The sequence below is a fragment of the Pseudorasbora parva genome, chromosome 13 (genome assembly GCF_024679245.1).
Source record: "Pseudorasbora parva isolate DD20220531a chromosome 13, ASM2467924v1, whole genome shotgun sequence".
Classification (NCBI taxonomy): Eukaryota; Metazoa; Chordata; class Actinopteri; order Cypriniformes; family Gobionidae; genus Pseudorasbora; species Pseudorasbora parva.
The window spans coordinates 4,178,035-4,195,537 of NC_090184.1; the positions used below are offsets into that span (position 1 = coordinate 4,178,035).

The 17,503-nt window shown below is 38.5% G+C and overlaps 2 protein-coding genes across 2 annotated transcripts in view; one reads left to right on the forward strand and one right to left on the reverse strand.

Moving 5' to 3' along the window:
- arid5a (AT-rich interactive domain 5A) overlaps positions 1-13,824 on the forward strand; it is a 31,949-nt gene extending 18,125 nt beyond the window's left edge. The window contains exons 3-7 of the mRNA XM_067412980.1: positions 1,740-1,905; positions 4,658-4,710; positions 7,905-8,002; positions 9,374-9,527; positions 10,771-13,824. Coding sequence (XP_067269081.1) covers positions 1,740-1,905; positions 4,658-4,710; positions 7,905-8,002; positions 9,374-9,527; positions 10,771-11,979 — 1,680 coding nt within the window. The 3' untranslated portion in view covers positions 11,980-13,824. The remainder of the gene's footprint in view (positions 1-1,739; positions 1,906-4,657; positions 4,711-7,904; positions 8,003-9,373; positions 9,528-10,770) is intronic.
- Positions 13,825-13,939: 115 nt separating this feature from the next.
- cox5bb (cytochrome c oxidase subunit 5Bb) lies at positions 13,940-17,205 on the reverse strand. Its single transcript, XM_067412981.1, has 4 exons — positions 17,071-17,205; positions 15,859-15,929; positions 15,675-15,774; positions 13,940-14,552 (listed from the first exon to the last, which is right to left on the reverse strand). Exons 1-4 carry the CDS (start codon positions 17,189-17,191, stop codon positions 14,440-14,442), a joined length of 405 nt encoding a protein of 134 aa, XP_067269082.1. The 5' UTR covers positions 17,192-17,205; the 3' UTR covers positions 13,940-14,439.
- Between the last annotated feature and the right edge of the window lie 298 nt (positions 17,206-17,503).

Genomic DNA, 17,503 nt, shown 5'->3' on the forward strand with positions numbered 1-17,503 from the left:
CTCTCGCTCTCTCTCTCTCTCTCTCTCTCTCTCTCTCTCTCTCTCTCTCTCTCTCTCTCTCATGTTTCTCATGTTTGCAGCACTCGTCGTGTCTTTATCATAGCGTGGAGAACAGCACTAGTGCAGCTCTCCTTTGTGAAAACCCCAGCAGTGGTTCGGTTTCCCTTCAAACAGGATGTCTGGTTACTTATTGAAAGTGGTGGTGAAAGCCAAAGCTGTTGTGTTTTCAGTCTCACACTCTGAATATGACTGGTCTCAGAACGCAGTTGCATGAACACCCATATCACCTGCAATTTTGCATGGGCTTTGACAGAATGAATCAGTCAGAAGGTTTATCAGGCTACCGGTGTTTGTGTGAAAGTGAAATTCAAAGGTTGTTCGTAGCACAATTACGCCGCTTCCTGTAAATGACACAAACTCTCCCACATATATTCATATCTTGCCTATATCGTGTACAGTGCACATCAATACTGTATATTTATTGGTTATTGAACTCTTATGTTGGGAACTCCTGAACTAGACAGAAATTGACAGTTATGTGAAATGGAAAAATTCCCAACTTCGGTGAATCTCACAAAAACTCGTCTTTGAGACATTTAACCTTTTCACTATTCTGATGTTTCTGAAAGTTTTATCTATTTTGTAATTATATTATTATTATTATTAGTAGTAGTAGTGGTGATTCTTATTAAATTTGTATTTCTCGAAAATAACTACTTTGTATTTAAATCAGTCTTCATAAATACTGTGATTGGTAATAAATAAAATGCATACATAAATAAAAATAAATAAAAAAGGACAAAAAGAAATGTTTTTCAAGATTTATGCATTTCAATTAATACAAAAAATTCCATCAAATTGAATTAAATAATCTTTACATAATTACAAATTAAGACATTAATTATACTTTTTGTAGAAATCTTAAACTTAAAATACTTAAAATACTTAAAATTAAAATACTTTGGTCAAATTTATGAATATGAATCACATAAACTAAATGCTCCATTCCCTTTTTCCATTACAATTTATACAAAATGTTTTATAACAATTTTTTTCATGTTTTAATGTAAGGATTATTCAATTCAATGGAATTTTACTATTAATTGAAATGCATCAATCTTGAAAAAAGGCCTTTTATATACAGTAACTGTCATGAAAATAGCTGTTTCCATCCACCTTTTTTAATGCACATTTTGGGATATTGCATAAAAATGCTTGATGGAAACGATGTGCATAATAAATGCAAAAAATGTGGCTTAATTGAGGCGGATACAATTTTGTGTCCAGTGAGAACTTGCATAAACTACGACGGAAACACATTAACTGAACAAATTGTTTGTGCATATTAAATTAAATGTGACTTGCATGATGGGTTGCACAACATCTGAAATATTTTGGTATTATATTTTGGTAGAGAACGCCTCTGCCTCTGAACACAAGATAACATGACTGCGTGACTTATTGCATTTATATAATAATGTCATTTATTATATGCAAAAAAGAGCCACATTAGTTAATCAGGAAGTGACGATTTTATTCTCTTCGACTCAAATGTTTAATGTAATAGTCCAAAGTTAAATCTCCAACTTTGGATAGAAACACAGCTAATGTTCTAACTCATATAACAGGCCTAATATTCCTAACATATTCTGCATTTTCTTCAAGCAAAAGATATATTTTTTGGACACCTTTAGTGATTTTGTGTCTTTTGTTTTAACCATACATCATTTCTCCACTAGACCAGCGGAGAGATGGAGAGCTTGGCATCCACCAATAGCAGTGAGGAGGCTTCCAGAACCGACCAATCGGAGAGTGAAGAGAGGACATTTGTGAGCAATCTCTACTGTTTTATGAAGGAAAGAGGCACGCCGATAGAGAGAATTCCCCACCTTGGCTTTAAACAGAGTGAGTGTGAATATAATATCATTTAAATCAGTGGTTTTCAGCTGCTTTTTACTTTGGGCATTAAACATCATATGGTGACCCTTATCCAAAACCTCAACGCTTAACTCTTACAATCATACAAATATAATTGAATAAATGTACATGCATTTTTCAAGAGATGCACCATATATCCGCCACTATAGCGGTATCGGCCAATATTTGTTCATTTTTAATGTCATCGGCCCGATTAAGAAAATGTGTCCGATATTTATTAAAGCTAATATAAATAATGTATTATTTCCTTCAGCCGAGACACTTCAGATGAGAACTGTTCGCCATGATGGATTTAAAATGCTTGAAATATGATTGGAATCTCTTGAAATAGGGTGAAAATATGGTTCAGTGCAACAAGTCTGTCATATCGGATACATAAAATCATAATGAGAACATCATCATAATTGTGTGCTTGGGACATGGCTTTTAATGGAGAGACTTTTGTTTTTGTAATCAGACTCTCAAAAGTTATATCAAAAATTGGATTTGTATTTATCGGCAAGTATATCAATATCAACTTTCAAATATGAATAAATATCGGTAGCCCTCATTTTTTTATATTATCAAGAACTGCTTAGGCCCGACAATATTCAAAATGGCTGAGAATTTACTTTCTAAATGGGTTGATGCTCTCAGTAGTCATAATTCACCTCACAAAACATTTTGTCATCACAAACTTTTTTTAACTATATAACATCTTATTATTAACATTTAGCATATTTTTTCAGAGCAGAACACACCTGCAAACACACCGCACATATACACACACACTGCATCTGTCGCTTTCCACGAGTGCAGTGTGTCAGGACATTTTTAAGCATTAGAGACTCAAATGACATGATTTTTGTTGTGAGAACTGCTTGATAAATTCTCTAAAATACACAACATCTTAAATTTGACTTGACCTTCTGAACTGTTTCCAGCTATTGAAAATATTAGTTATAATTTAGTCCCACATCTTGCATATAATCTCATTACACTTTATTTTAGTGTCTTAGTTACATATATTACATGTACATACCATAATAATAACGGTAAATAATGCATAATTACATGCAACTAACGCTCAACCAAACCCTAACCTTATAGTAAGTACATGTTGTTAATTATTATTACTCAGTACTTAAATATATAATTACACTGTAACAATGACACCTTAAAATAAAAAGTGTAACTCTTAAGGTGGCGCAGTTACACGTTACATGCACTTACTATTGTAGTAACAGTAAATGATGCACGCATAATTAGGAGTAACTAGCCCTAACCGTAACTCTATAGTACGTACAATACATGTTACTTGAGTAAGTACAATGAAACAACTGTACTTAAAGTCACAAAGTCACCTTAAAAAAAGGGTTACACTTTATTTTAAGGTGGCGCAGTTACACTGTAATTATACATTTAAGTACTGAGGAACTATATATACTTAGGGAAGGGTTAGGGTTTGGTTGAGGGTTAGTTGTATATGTAATTATGCATGATTTAGTATAGTAAGTACATGTAGTAACATGTAACTACATCAACTTAAAATAAAGTGGGTTACACTTTATTTTACAGTGTCCTTGTTAAACGTTACATGTAGTTACTATATCAAAAAATATAAATCATGCATAATTACATGCAACCGACCCTCAACCAAACCCTAACCCTTCCCTAAGTATATATAGTTCCTCAGTACTTAAATGTATAATTACAGTGTAACAAAGACACCTTCCCAGGTGAAAAATAAATACTATTAAATGTATTAAAAATAAATGAGAATATATTTGTATTGTATTAAAAACATACTCAAGTACATGTTTAATGCATTTAATAGTACGTATTTTTCACCTGGGTTAAAATAAAGTCTAACCCTTTATTTTTAAGGTGACGTTGTTACATTGTACTTACTCAAGTAAGTATTGAGTAATATTAATTAACATGTACTGTACGTACTATAGAGTTAGGGTTAGTTACTCGTAATCATGCGTACATCATTTACTGTTACTAATATAGTAAGTGCATGTAACGTGTAACTGCACCACCTTAAAATAAAGGGTTACACTGTACATGTACTTTCTATCCAGTTGTTAGGTCTGACGTCACGCAGCAGCGCTTCCTGGTCCAAACGCTCACTCTCATACCACAAGAAAAACTACAAACAGTGCTAATATACACACACAATGTGGTGTAATACTACAAAAAAAGTTATAATCATAAACTTTTTCTCCATACCAAAATTCCAGATGGCCAGACAGTGATATTAATATTAATATCTGTAGCGCTGTGACCACAAAGTTTAATGTGAAAAAATAACGCTTATAAACGGGCGTCGATGGCTTTCTCAAGTGAAACGAGTTGAGGCTTGGACCCAGAAACGGCGTTCCTTACGTCACGACTTAACAAGCGGAGAGGATTAGGGTTTGGTTGAGGGTTACTTGCATGTGATTGTGCATAATTTATAGTTTTTGCTATAGTAACTACATGTAACGTGTAGCAAGGACACTGTAAAATAAAGTTGAACCTCGTAATTCTTACAAAATCTTTTCTTCCAAACAAAGTTTTAAACTGTATTTAGCAGAGTTCCAGGATTTGGTAACAGGGTTTCATATCTCATATAAGATTAATAGATAATAAAAAGCACCTCCCTTCACTGAATGTTTGTTGAAATTGTTGTTTAAAATAACAATTTTGTTCTATTTTTAACATTGTGTGTTATGTGTTTTTTTTCTTCTTCCAGTCAACCTGTGGAAAATCTACAAAGCTGTGGAGACACTTGGAGGATATGATGCGGTATGTATCTCCTCACATTAACAAACCTCCAGCCTGTCGCTGGTCTATCGCCCCCATCTCTCATTCATGCTGCCGATAGCATTATCTTGTTGATATATTGTGCAAGTATGCCAACTGCCCAAGGCTTCTGCACCCAATGAGGAAGTTGAGAAGCAGGTCATGCATTCGCCTCTTGCTCTTGCTCAGTGGAAACTATGAGGGCTTCAGCAGTGACCGTTATGACCACAATGAGAACGGGGGTCCATCCTCCGCCTATAGCTTTCTGCCCAAACCTGTGTCTGCAAAGCTTTGTTCTCTCACCCTTCAGTTTCCACTCACTCGAAGGTGCTAAACTGTTTGTCTTTTTAATAAGTGTGCGACGTGTGGTCAGTAAAACCGATGTTTGACAAAACTGTATGTCTGTATATAATTTTAGCCTTGGTCAAAGAGGGTCTTGTTTCTTTGTGTGAATTGCATCAGGGAGTGGAAAGTTTGACCTTGTAGTCTAAAAAGAGTCATGCAAAAAATGCCATTATTGCATCAGTCAAACTTTATTCCAGTAACGCATCTCAAATGAGTGTCTCTAGACAGAGACTTCACAGCACTGACACCTGTCATTAAAAAGTACCTTGGTCATTAACTGATTTAGCAATGTGTCAGGCAGTTAGATTGGTAGTAAGAGCTGAAAACTTTATCAGCCTGTGAAAATAAATGTGGTGTATGTACTCAAACACACATTAGGAAACCTCAGAAACTGAGTGACTAATCATGGAGTTCCACTATGACAAAAGCTGATGGGACTGATAGTGCAATGCATGCAGTACACAAACTGTGAAACAAAATGCAGGCGTAAATGATAATTTAGCAATTTCAGAATTGCACATTAAAGCATGATCACATTAGTGAACCTTGGACAACATTTTTCCGGCAAATAAGGTCTATTGTCACACTGATGCATGAAGCACTGCTTATGTAAGGAATAAATACTGAATTATTAGAAAAATAACGACACAAAGAATTAGAATAATTCTAGATGTGAAACGCATTTTTCTAACAATTCAGCGGCAATTGTTCTGCTTATACTAGGGTTACCACACATCAAAACATTTTTCAGATGATGTACACACACCTAAAGGATTATTAGGAACACCATACTAATACTGTGTTTGACCCCCTTTCGCCTTCAGAACTGCCTTAATTCTACGTGGCATTGATTCAACAAGCTGCTGAAAGCATTCTTTAGAAATGTTGGCCCACATTGATAGGATAGCATCTTGCAGTTGATGGAGATTTGTGGGATGCACATCCAGGGCACGAAGCTCCCGTTCCACCACATCCCAAAGATTATCTATTGGGTTGAGATCTGGTGACTGTGGGGGCCATTTTAGTACAGTCAACTCATTGTCATGTTCAACTCAAGAAACCAATTTGAAATTATTTGAGCTTTGTGACATGGTGCATTATCCTGCTAGAAGTAGCCATCAGAGGATGGGTACATGGTGGTCATAAAGGGATGGACATGGACAGTGCTCAGGTAGGCCGTGGCATTTAAACGATGCCCAATTGGCACTGAGGGGCCTAAAGTGTGCCAAGAAAACATCACCCACACCATTACACCACCACCACCACCCGCCTGCACAGTGGTAACAAGGCATGATGGATCCATGCTCTCATTTTGTTTACTCCAAATTCTGACTCTACCATCTGAATGTCTCAACAGAAATCGAGACTCATTTTCTCCCACAGGACTGCCGCATACTGGATGTTCTTCCCTTTTCACACCATTCTTTGTAAACCCAAGAAATGGTTGTGTGTGAAAATCCCAGTAACTGAGCAGATTGTGAAATACTCAGACCGGCCCTTCTGGCACCAACAACCATGCCACGGGCAAAATTGCTTAAATCACCTTTCTTTACCATTCTGACATTCAGTTCAGGAGATTGTCTTGACCAGGACCACACCACTAAATGCATTGAAGCAGCTACCATGTGATTGGTTGATTAGATAATTGCATTAATGAGAAATTGAACAGGTATTTCTAATAATCCTTTAGGTGAGTGTGTTTTAAGACATTTGTCAGGTTTTGTCTATAAAACGCTCTTGTGATCCCACAACTAATACCAAAACAAATTTTATTTCTCCTAACGGAGGCACTGATAGCAGTCAAATGCAGTTATTAATGCAGTTATTGGAGAGAGAGAGAACTGTATCAATAACAGTGCATGTTTTGTTCAATAACCGATGTAACATCAACGTTTGTAAAATCTTGCTCCATCCTTCATCTTTACTCAAAGTACTAAGCACAACAGACAATCTGCATTAATAGACAGTTTTAGGTAATAGTGGCCCACAGCTGATGAGCAGAAGTATTTCAGTAAGACGGTGATAACGCGATGTACACAATATAAAACACAAAACTTCGGATCTTAAACACCCAGTAGACAATATACACATCCGTAATTATTCATACATGCAGGTTGTGATTCTGAGGAGCAAGCCGGCTGAAATAAACTGGTACTGACCCAACTTTCAAGAGCAAAGAACTCCGAGATGTAGGAAGCAAATCTTCCCAGGGCGGGACAAGTTTTTCGGAGGCGGACGACGTACAACATGGGCGGGCATTATGCAAATGTCTTTTCTAGTGACGTCACACAGTCGAAACACAAACGACTCGTTTAGGCGGTTCAGAGTCGATTCTTTCCTTTGGGAGACAATAACTTTATATTTCGTGCACTTTCGACTTTACAAGAATATTTATATTCACAAACAACGATATGACACTGCGTGAAAGGGAATATTTAAAAAAACATTATAGGGGCACTTTAAATATGTAATTCTGGTTTGATTGCTTGCGTTACATTGCGTTTAATTTTTTGTCCACCTGATGCGGGTGCAGTTCGGTTTGCGTTTTTTGTGTCAAATGGGTCCAGTCGGGACAGGTATAGAATTAAATTAGCATTGTTGTCGGATAACAGGTCAGATTTTCACTTAAGTACACTGAAGTGTGGGTTAACCAAACAGAATCCATGCAGGATTTCCCATTGAGAATTTGCATTCAGAATTTTCCTGCAAGTGAATTGTGACCAGTAGAAAGACCATCGAAACCATGTGATGCTGATTAGCATCTGTCTTGTATTCGAATCATTGTCAAAGTATCAATATACAGTAGGCAGTTAAACTCAGTTGGTGTATAATAACGTTGTGTTTGTTCACAGGTCACAGCGCGGAGGCTATGGAAGAATGTGTACGACGAGCTGGGTGGCAGTCCGGGCAGTACTAGTGCCGCCACATGCACACGCAGACACTACGAGAGGTAAACACACTCGCAAACTCAAACAATCCTAATGATTACAGCTACACTGCAGAAAAATGCTTTTCTTACTTAGTATTTTTGTCTTGTTTCTAGTCCAAACATCTAAAAATTCTTAAAACGAGATTACTTTGCTTCCTCCACTGGCAGATTATTTTGCTTATTTTAAGCAAAAATATTCTTAATTTTGAGTTATTTTCCCCCAAAACAAGACAATAATTTTTACTTGTCTAGTAAATGTTTCTTAATGTAAGAACTTTTTGACATTTTGACTAGAAACAAGACAAAAATACTAAGTAAGAAAAGCATTTTTACAGTGTATTTAGAGCTGTGCAATATTGAAGAAAAATGTGAAATGCAATACCTTGTTAAATAATATCGATAAATAATATCGATATTCAATATTGCTGTTAGTGTGTAAAATCTATTTAAATTATATTTGAAAAATTATTTAAAAACTGAGAATGATACCATTAGTGTTTCACATTCTTTCTGTGAAAAGAAAGCATCGCTACAACTTCTGAAAGTGACCAGCAGTGTTTTAGCCTAAATTTGTCACAAATCTGATTATATAATTTTAACATCAATGTAAACTAACAAAAAATGCAATGTCAATATTTAAATACCAAAAACTCATTGCTTGACTTGGTAATATATAGTTAAATCAACCTAAAACTGAACATCCAGAACATCCAGATAAACAAAAAACATCTGAACTAGCAGTGGATGTTTATTTTTGTTATTTTAATTTATCTTTGTTATTAAAAATAAGAAGTAAAGACAGTAGTCGTGACATGAATTAAATATAGACTGATACATAATAAAGCTAAAAGGTCATTCAGTCAAGAGCACTGAGTGATTTTCTCTTTTTCTTTTTTTGTTTGAGAGACATCGGCAGGTCTACTGTATTAGTCGCCTGTAACTTTAAGATGCAATGCACGGATCCTATTAACACGCATTCGGTTTATTTCCCCAACTGATGACAACTGTGTGTGTATTTGATAGTTTGAGTGTGTAATAAGACACGAAACAGAACTGAAGGGATCACACGCTTTCAGAGCGGCGACTTGTGCACAAGGAGTTTTTTTTCGCAAGTTATTGCGTTTAATAACTCTTTTTAACATCAAGCAAGTAACAGTCATGTGCCCAGTCTATTCTCTGCTATATGCGTCAACCTAAAACGTACACTTTTCACAATGCTGAAGTAGATTTGCGATATTTCTATCATTTTAATATATTGCGCAGCCCTATATAGCACATACTGTGCAGAACGAGAAGAGGTTGCAATGAAGAGTCATATTGCCCACAAGATTCAGAGCATGTGCTGTGACCGCGAGGCCATGGCACCGACAGTAAAACTCTTTCTTTGTGCAGGTTGGTGTTGCCCTTTGAGAGGCAGCTGAAAGGCGAGGAGGACAAACCGCTGCCACCCTCCAAACCTCGCAAACAGTACAAGAGGAGCCCTGAGAACAGGGGAAGTAAGCCAGAGAGCAAGAAGAAGAGGAAGATGGAGAGAGAAGAGTGCGAGGTGAGCGGCAAGAAATGCACTTAGATCAAAGAAGCTCTTTGTCAAATGTACAATACGGTTAGAGTTGAGCAAAACAGCCATGTGATGACAGACAGACGGTTGAATTGAGCCATTGAAATGGACTGTCTGATCAAGTTAATTAATCTAATGATTTTCATGCTACTGCACTAGTTTTGAGATAATATAATCCAACATTATATGCAGTAAATCTGAATTATGCACTGTACACACACTGCCTGGCCAAAAAAAAGTACCTGTTTGGATTGAATTAGGCAAATAATTTTAGAAGAACTGTTGGTAAATGTATAACATGCTAGAAACACAGTAATCGCTGCAATAATGATCCAATCACAGACTCTAATGGTGCGGTCACACCAGACGCCAATGAAGCGATAAGCGCAAGGGATTTACATGTTAACTCAATGCAAATACACGTATAGACATTCCGGAGGCAAGTTGTTAAAAATGCTCTTTACTCAATTTGAGCTATACATAGGGTGATTTCAGGGTGCACTTTTTGCAATTGAGACTTGGAAAAAGTGTCCCAATCACCCTATTGAATCTACCCGTTAGTTAAAGCCGGCAAATTGAGCTTATTTATTTTAAAACAATCCACATCAGCAATTTCCGTGGGCGTCGGAAGCAAATAAAAAGTGGATGGGTCTTAAGTTTTGACGCAAATCGATTGGAGGTTCAAATCTGCCTTTTGCCGAACTCCTTCTAATCCCTTTTCCCATCACATATCAGATCGGAAAGGCATTTATTTTCAATAAAAATTAAGAAAATATTAGAAAAGTGGAAATAAAGCGTCTAACGTGTTTAATAATGTGTTTCTCAGTTAGGGGTTGGTAAACAGACGGGATTAGAGACGATAAAAGTGAGTGGGTCCAGTGTTATGGGTCGTAAAAAGTGGGTGCATACACACACAATGGCCATTTATGAAACGAGACAAGCCGCCTGGCAGAAGCTCCATCCATGATGCGAAATTCACGTCTGTTGTGCAGTGAATGTCACGCGTGAATAAAGCAAATTTCACATGCGAATGAAGCACTCGCAATGCTCACGCGTCCAACTACGCGCGAATAGCACGATTTATTCGCTTAATTCGCGTCTGGTGTGAACGCCCCATTAGGCATTTGCCTATTTAAATCCAATTTGGCCTGGCAGTGTATCTCCAAATGTCATATGTGTGAGAATGTAACTGTCTGCTCCATGTCTTGAAGAGTCTCACTTTTGTTCTCAGGAGAAATTGGGATCAGATCATCACTGTGAGAGAGGCATGTGTTCCCATCCCAGTCAATGGATGCCATCCGATCGCCTAGACCCCGAGCAGTCGTCCACGATTCCTGTCTCCAGGGAGCACCCCCTCGTCCAGACTCCCACCCCGGCTGCGGTGATCTCTCCCTTGGAGAAGAAGAAGCGTCTGGCCCAGGCTAGCCTCACCGCCCCTTCCTCTGGCTCCTTGGAGGATGGTGGCGAACTGGAGAGACCCTCCGTCATTCAGCTTTCCCAATCCAACCAGTCTCCAGCATGCCCTTCCTCTACTCGCACCCGCCACTCTTCCGATGGCTCACCCCTTCCCGTCTCCTCTCCGTCTGACTCCCTGTCTCGTAGCCCATCTCCATACTCAGTCTCCTCTGAGGATTGTATAGCCATTACGACCCAGAAGTCTCCCGTCAAAGAGACCGAACGTAAGACTCCTTCTCGTTTGCCCACTCTCCCCACATCCAAGGCTGGTAGCACGGGAGTTTGCAAACCTCTCGGCTGTTACCCCAACAGCAAAGAACTTGCCAACTATCAGCACTTCCATTACCGGGAATTCCTGCAAGCTGGCCCAGCCCATTCCGAAAAGACCCAAAGGAGCCTTTCATGGACCTCGGATGGTAAATTCGGCACCAGACTTGCATCCCACAGGCTGCCCTCGCCTCTCTACACCAAAGCCTACCTGGTCCCTCATGCCTCCAGCTTCTCCAAAGTCTTACCCCGTGAACCCTGCAGGCTACAACCCACTTTTAAGCCACACATGTCCTACCACCAGCACCTCCTAAAGAGGCCCACCACCATAGATGAAGCCTACTTGAAGAAGATACCCGTGTCCTCTCCACTTCGCATGACGGACCGGAAAGAGAAAGCAAAGACTATGTTGCCCAAACCTCTGCCTACCCAGCAGTACTCCTTCCACCCCCATGCTGGTCTGACAATGCCCTACTTCCAAACCTTAGAGAGACCCCGGGGAGACTTAGCCGAACAGATAAAGTCTCTACCTTTTCAACCTGTACTTCTTCCAACCCACCTAACAATACCTCCTGCTCAGACCCAATCTATGAATTGCCCGCCAGTGGGAACCCCCTTTCATGGGTCTTATGAGGCTGCTTTGCCCTCCTACCCTTACCCGGTTCCAATCTGGCATTCACCTGCGGGGTATAACATGACAGGACTGCAGCCTTACTGAACTATCCTGGAACTACTGGTCCTTATGGTCTAGACCAGGGGTGGCCAACTTAGGTCCTGGAGAGCCACAGTCCTGCAGAGTTTCGCTCCAACACCTTGATTAGCTTGTTCAGGTGTGTTTGATTAGGGTTGGAGCAAAACTGTGGCTGCGTCCAAAACTGGCAAAATGCTGCCTTCGGAGGACACATTTGAAGGCAGGATCAAGCAACGTCCGAATCTAATGTTTGCTTCACTTGCAAATGTCTCCTGAAATGCCTTCATCGGATCGATTATTAAAGGCAGTGCTGCCTTTGGTATCCCACAATCCTGTGCTTTCCATTCAGTGACTGTTGAGCTGGGGAAAAAGATGGCGTCTGAAAGTTGCGTTTACTGGTCAGATTGTGTGTAAATGTATCTTTTTTTTTTTACCAATATTTTCCACTTCTGATGCATTTCTAGCGAGAAATTACTAATGTAATAATTAAGTATGTGTTTAGTTCACACCAAAGCTCTCTCTATTTTGCTGTAGATCATTAAACTATTACACTGCCTTAGAAGTATTTCCGAAATCAGTTTCGTGAGGTGCCTTCATGTGCAGTACGCTGCCATACAAGCCATTGTTTCATAAGGCAGCGAGGCGACGAGTCAGCTGTCTAGGCTTTCAGACGCAGCCTGTGTCTTTCTAGAACCGACGTTGACGACCCCTTGTCTAGACTAAACTTTTATTGTGCAACATGAAATCAAAACTGAACATGCTCATTTTTCTTAATACATATTTTAGCCATGTTATTCAAAAGAAAGCTGCCTTTTGTAATCAAAATATAATATGCTCACACGCTAAAGGTGTGTTCACACTTCACAGGTCAGTTTGGATTGATTGGTAATTTAGTCCTGGTCCACTTAGAGTTCACATTGGCATTTTAACACCGAACCTAAATATAATGAAGCGAAAGGCATAGGGATACGGTCACAACCTGATTGGCTTTTATTATGTATATTTCATGACTGAATTTACCAAAAAACACATATGATGAGAAAAAAACAGCATTCTCGTTTCCACTGAGCGGTATGGTTCAGTACAGTACGCAATTTTTGTGTTTCCATGATCTCGATTGTGTAATGTACATCTTCACTAAAAAAGATGGGTCTCATCTTCCTGTTTTTGTTTTGTTTAGATGTCTTTGGTCCGTGTTGCGTTCATATTTCAGCCGACCTGCACCAATTTGGTTGGAAGCAGATTGAGACCCATCTTTTCAGTGCTCTCAGCCCTCGTTTGGTTCACACGTATTCAAATGAACCGCACTAACAGAGCAATCACACCAGGGCTCGTTTTAATCCAACCAAACATGTCAAGTGTGAACACACCCTTAAAAAGCCACTTAAATTAAACCAACGTGAGCTGGCTATTTCAGTCCTCCACAAATTACAACAAACTCTAATGTGGATTGGTTAAATTAATTTCATGACTGTTACATGTGAGGTCCTGTAATTGGTTGAGCATGGCATATACAGCAACATATAATCGATTCCCAATGTACACACAATACTGATCAAATGCATCAGTGAATGCACTGTAAATCGCTTTGGATGAATGTGTTTGCCAAATGCTCTTAAAATCTGCATGTCACATGCTGAATTAATTGTAAACAAATAAGCCATTCAGCTAATAAATTATTGAAACAATTCAGGGTCCAGAGTAAATAATCAAGGTTTTTGTGTTAATGAATCATTATCAGAGCTAGTCTAGAAGAATTTTCATATAAAGGTAAATCCTTTAATACTGTATTTTTATTACTTTTATATGACAGTCTCAAGGTACTTGGCACAAAATGATGCACCAATAATGTGAAAAATCACTGTAATGCACAATTGTATAGTGAATGTAAAAAATATTTTTGTATAAAATAAATTTGTCAAGATCATGTCAGGTCTTCCCTGTGAATTTCCTGCAAAGAGTCTAGCAATGAGATGCAAAGAGAGAGAGAGAAGACAAACACCATCTTTATTTTAAAGGAAAGACAAACATGGAGAACATTAATTTTCAAGACTTTCAACATAAATGGAATGTAATCTTTGCCTACACATTTTCAATCTCCCTTGCAAAAATGTGCAAACTTCTGTAATGCATCGTCGCAGATTATAAGTATGAGCTCATTGTTGTAACAGTACAGGTAATGCATTGTATTTTTGAGGACATTTTGGAAGTAGCCAAGCCACAGCGAACAATAGGTCACAAACTTTCTAATGAAGTAATGAAACCTACATTCACAAAAAGGATAACAATGGAGATTCTTACGTTTCAGACTTGCAGAACACCCTTTTCCTTGATGTTAAATCCGCTAATAAAGCAACCAATGAAGAATTAGTTCCCTATAAAAAGTGCAATTCGATTGTGCATATTTCACTATAGGAGTGTTTAGTGCATATTTCACTATAGGAGTGTTTAGTGCATATTTCACTATAGGAGTGTTTAGTGCATATTTCAGTGGGGTAACTCGTGTGGAACGAGTTTGTAGTAAGCGCCGCAGGACGGGCAGCGCTGGGATTCACCCTGATGCAACCAAAACCAAACCACTGCAGTGTTGTCTTCTTCACCTTCAGAAAAAGAAAATGCCACAGGTTATTAGTTTATTAGGTGACGGCTCATGCTAATAATATACAGATAACTGACAAAAGCTGTTTCCATCCATCTATTTTTATGCGAATGTTTAGATATTGCATTTAAAAAAAGATAAGATGCATTAAAAAAAATCCCTATGCGCTTAAATGAGGCGGTTACTTTTTTATTCGATAAGACAACATGCGCATAAACTATGATGGACACACGTTTACTGGATAAATCCCTCGATGCGCATCTAAAACTCTGTGCCTCAACAGAGGTTGCGATTGGATAACTGGACTAACCAGCGGACCAATCAGATGTTGGTTTGGTGGCTCTGAATGGCTGAAGCTGAAGTCTGTCATCAAAATGATTTGGTTTAATCCCCTCCAGAAGTGTTTCACACAATTGCGTTCCCAAAAACCAATGGAACTCATTTATGATGGAGGGAAAAAAAAGAGGGCACGATCGCAACAACTTCCATTTTTATTGTGTTTATCATATTTTGTGCCAATTTCCCTGGAAGTCCTCCGGTCCTCTTCATTTAAGGGTCGCACTTGGCTTCTTCGCAGTCAAGAGTGACCGAAGCCTTAAAATGTAACACCAAATCTTGTATCACCAAAAGATTCCCTGAGTTTTTGTATTTTTGCATATATCCCATTCATTTCCCATGACGGTCATTTTTGACCCCGAAGGAGACAAGTGTGACTTTTTTTTCCCGACCCTCTAACATAACTGAATCATCTCCATGATTTCTTTTGAGTGTTCACATAGCTAACGCGACAAAAGTCACCAAGCGTCATCCCATTCCAATGAAGCAAAAAAAAACTATTTTCAAAACGTAAAATGTTTTTGACATTTTTTACAGAAGAGATGGAAACGCTGTTTTATTCACAAGTATTTTATACAATATTTCAATTTTGCGCATAACTTAAATTCACAACTTTGGATGGAAAATTTGGAAGAGCCCTAAAGTCTGCACTGGCCTTGCTCATTATTAACACTTAAAGACTTTTAAGTAAACATCCTGAATGTTTAATGATTCAACACTGATTGGTGAGAACTTGACTAGAAATATGTCTGAACAGAAATCAAAATGAAATGATAATATCACTTACAAACACAGCCAACCATCCTCTTGTTGGTTATGGAGGGGACGATATGAGGGTCTTGTTTGGAGCCGGCATACTCCTTGGGTTTTAAGATGTTATATGGATCCTGGTGGAGAAGAGCAGCTTTGATTCTTCTGAACTCTCACAGGACTCTTTATTTATTTAGTTATTTTTACACATAATACTTTACCGTTCCTTTCTTGGAAGCTTGCAACACGATCTTCTCCAGACCGGTGGCCTGCTCATCATCTGTGGGAATGCCTGAACACAAGAACACCAGTAATAATGTTACAGACTACGACTGCAAGGTGTATCCATGCTCCTCAAACAGTTATCATGGGGCTACTTAAGGTACTAATAGAAGCCCATTTCAGCCAGGTCAAAATTATGAGAAAGATTTAACTTTATATTGCATTATATTGCAGTTATCATCTCATAATTATGACTTTTGGGGGTGTTTTATATAACACCCACCCACACACATACATAAACACACATACATACACACTTCATACATAAACACCCACCCACACATATACATACAAAACACACAATGCATACATTAACAACACACACGTTTGTTTCACTATTTTAGAGGGGACATTACATAGACTTCCATTGATTTTATATCAGGTTAATTATATTTGCTATCCCTAACCCAACCCCTATCCCTAAACCTACCCATCACAGAAACATGTGCAGAACAATAGATTTAAATAAAAACATGTTTTGGCTGATTTATACGCATTTTTAACTACCAGCCAAATGTTCTCACTAGAGAGGTTTTTTTCATATTTTACTATACAAGTGAGGACATTTGTGCCTTCACAAGTATTGCCAAACAAGGAACACACACACACAGATACATACAAAACACACACAGACTTAACGCAACGCAAGCACGCACGTGTGTATTTCAACCTTTTGCCATAATTACGACTCATAATTTTCGAGTTGTTATTATTATAACTCTCATAATTCCGACATATCTAACAATTATTTACCATTAGCATACCATGATTATGTATTTATTTGTATTTTTGCTGATGTATCGGAAATGGGTTTCCACAGGCAATCATTGATTTTCCCTGCTATTACTGTTAGTAACTTATGCAAAAAACTCCTGCCAGGACAACTGTTACAGGAGGACAGCGATTAAGAGGATTATACGTCAGGGCGAATTCACCGACAACTCTCCAGTGAGGACAAAAAGGTCGAAGTAGTAGAGACAATTTGATACCCCAAAAACTACCACTCAAGCCGGTGTGTGAAAAGAAGATGAATGTTTATTAGAGGGACAGTGACGCGCTACTAACGTTACTCAGACAGATTCACTGTCGATCTAAAACGGTGTTTTCCAGCGCAAACACGCACGTAAAACAAGCCATTGATCGAGCTGTACCTCCAGATGCCAGTCCGCGAGCGACAGCCGGAGATGAGAGAGGCAAACGGCTGAAAACAGCAGCGCGAGTCGCTGATCTCAAAATGAGCCTGGCCGCCATTGTAACAGAAACACTGCGCATGCGCGTTGCGTCACAGCTCATATAACGGCGCGCCAGTAAATGCGCAATGCTGACATCTAGCGCTCTGGACGACTAGTGTGTTGGAAATCTTTTTTAGGGTCTATGGAAAATACACGAAATACTAAATATATACGAAAAACTAAATACTGATATATAAGAATTACGACTCTTTAGAAAACAATAACATTAGCAACCGAAAGAAATCACTTAAAATTGGCTGAAAGTTACAGTAGTGTGGAGACAGAAGCCTGGCTGTAAAACAATGTATACAATTTACAAAATAGGGGCTAAATTACGCGCAACTCAAAGTGC

Bases quoted from the DNA above. Each gene is read 5' to 3' on its own strand.
- cox5bb (XM_067412981.1), bottom strand. From the start codon at position 17,191: ATGCGCAGTGTTTCTGTTACAATGGCGGCCAGGCTCATTTTGAGATCA. The intron at 15,930-17,070 runs GTACAGCTCGAT...TCTTGTGTTCAG, and splicing joins TCGCGGACTGGCATCTGGAG to GCATTCCCACAGATGATGAG. The intron at 14,553-15,674 runs GTAAGTGATATT...CTTTTTCTGAAG, and splicing joins GAGGATGGTTGGCTGTGTTT to GTGAAGAAGACAACACTGCA.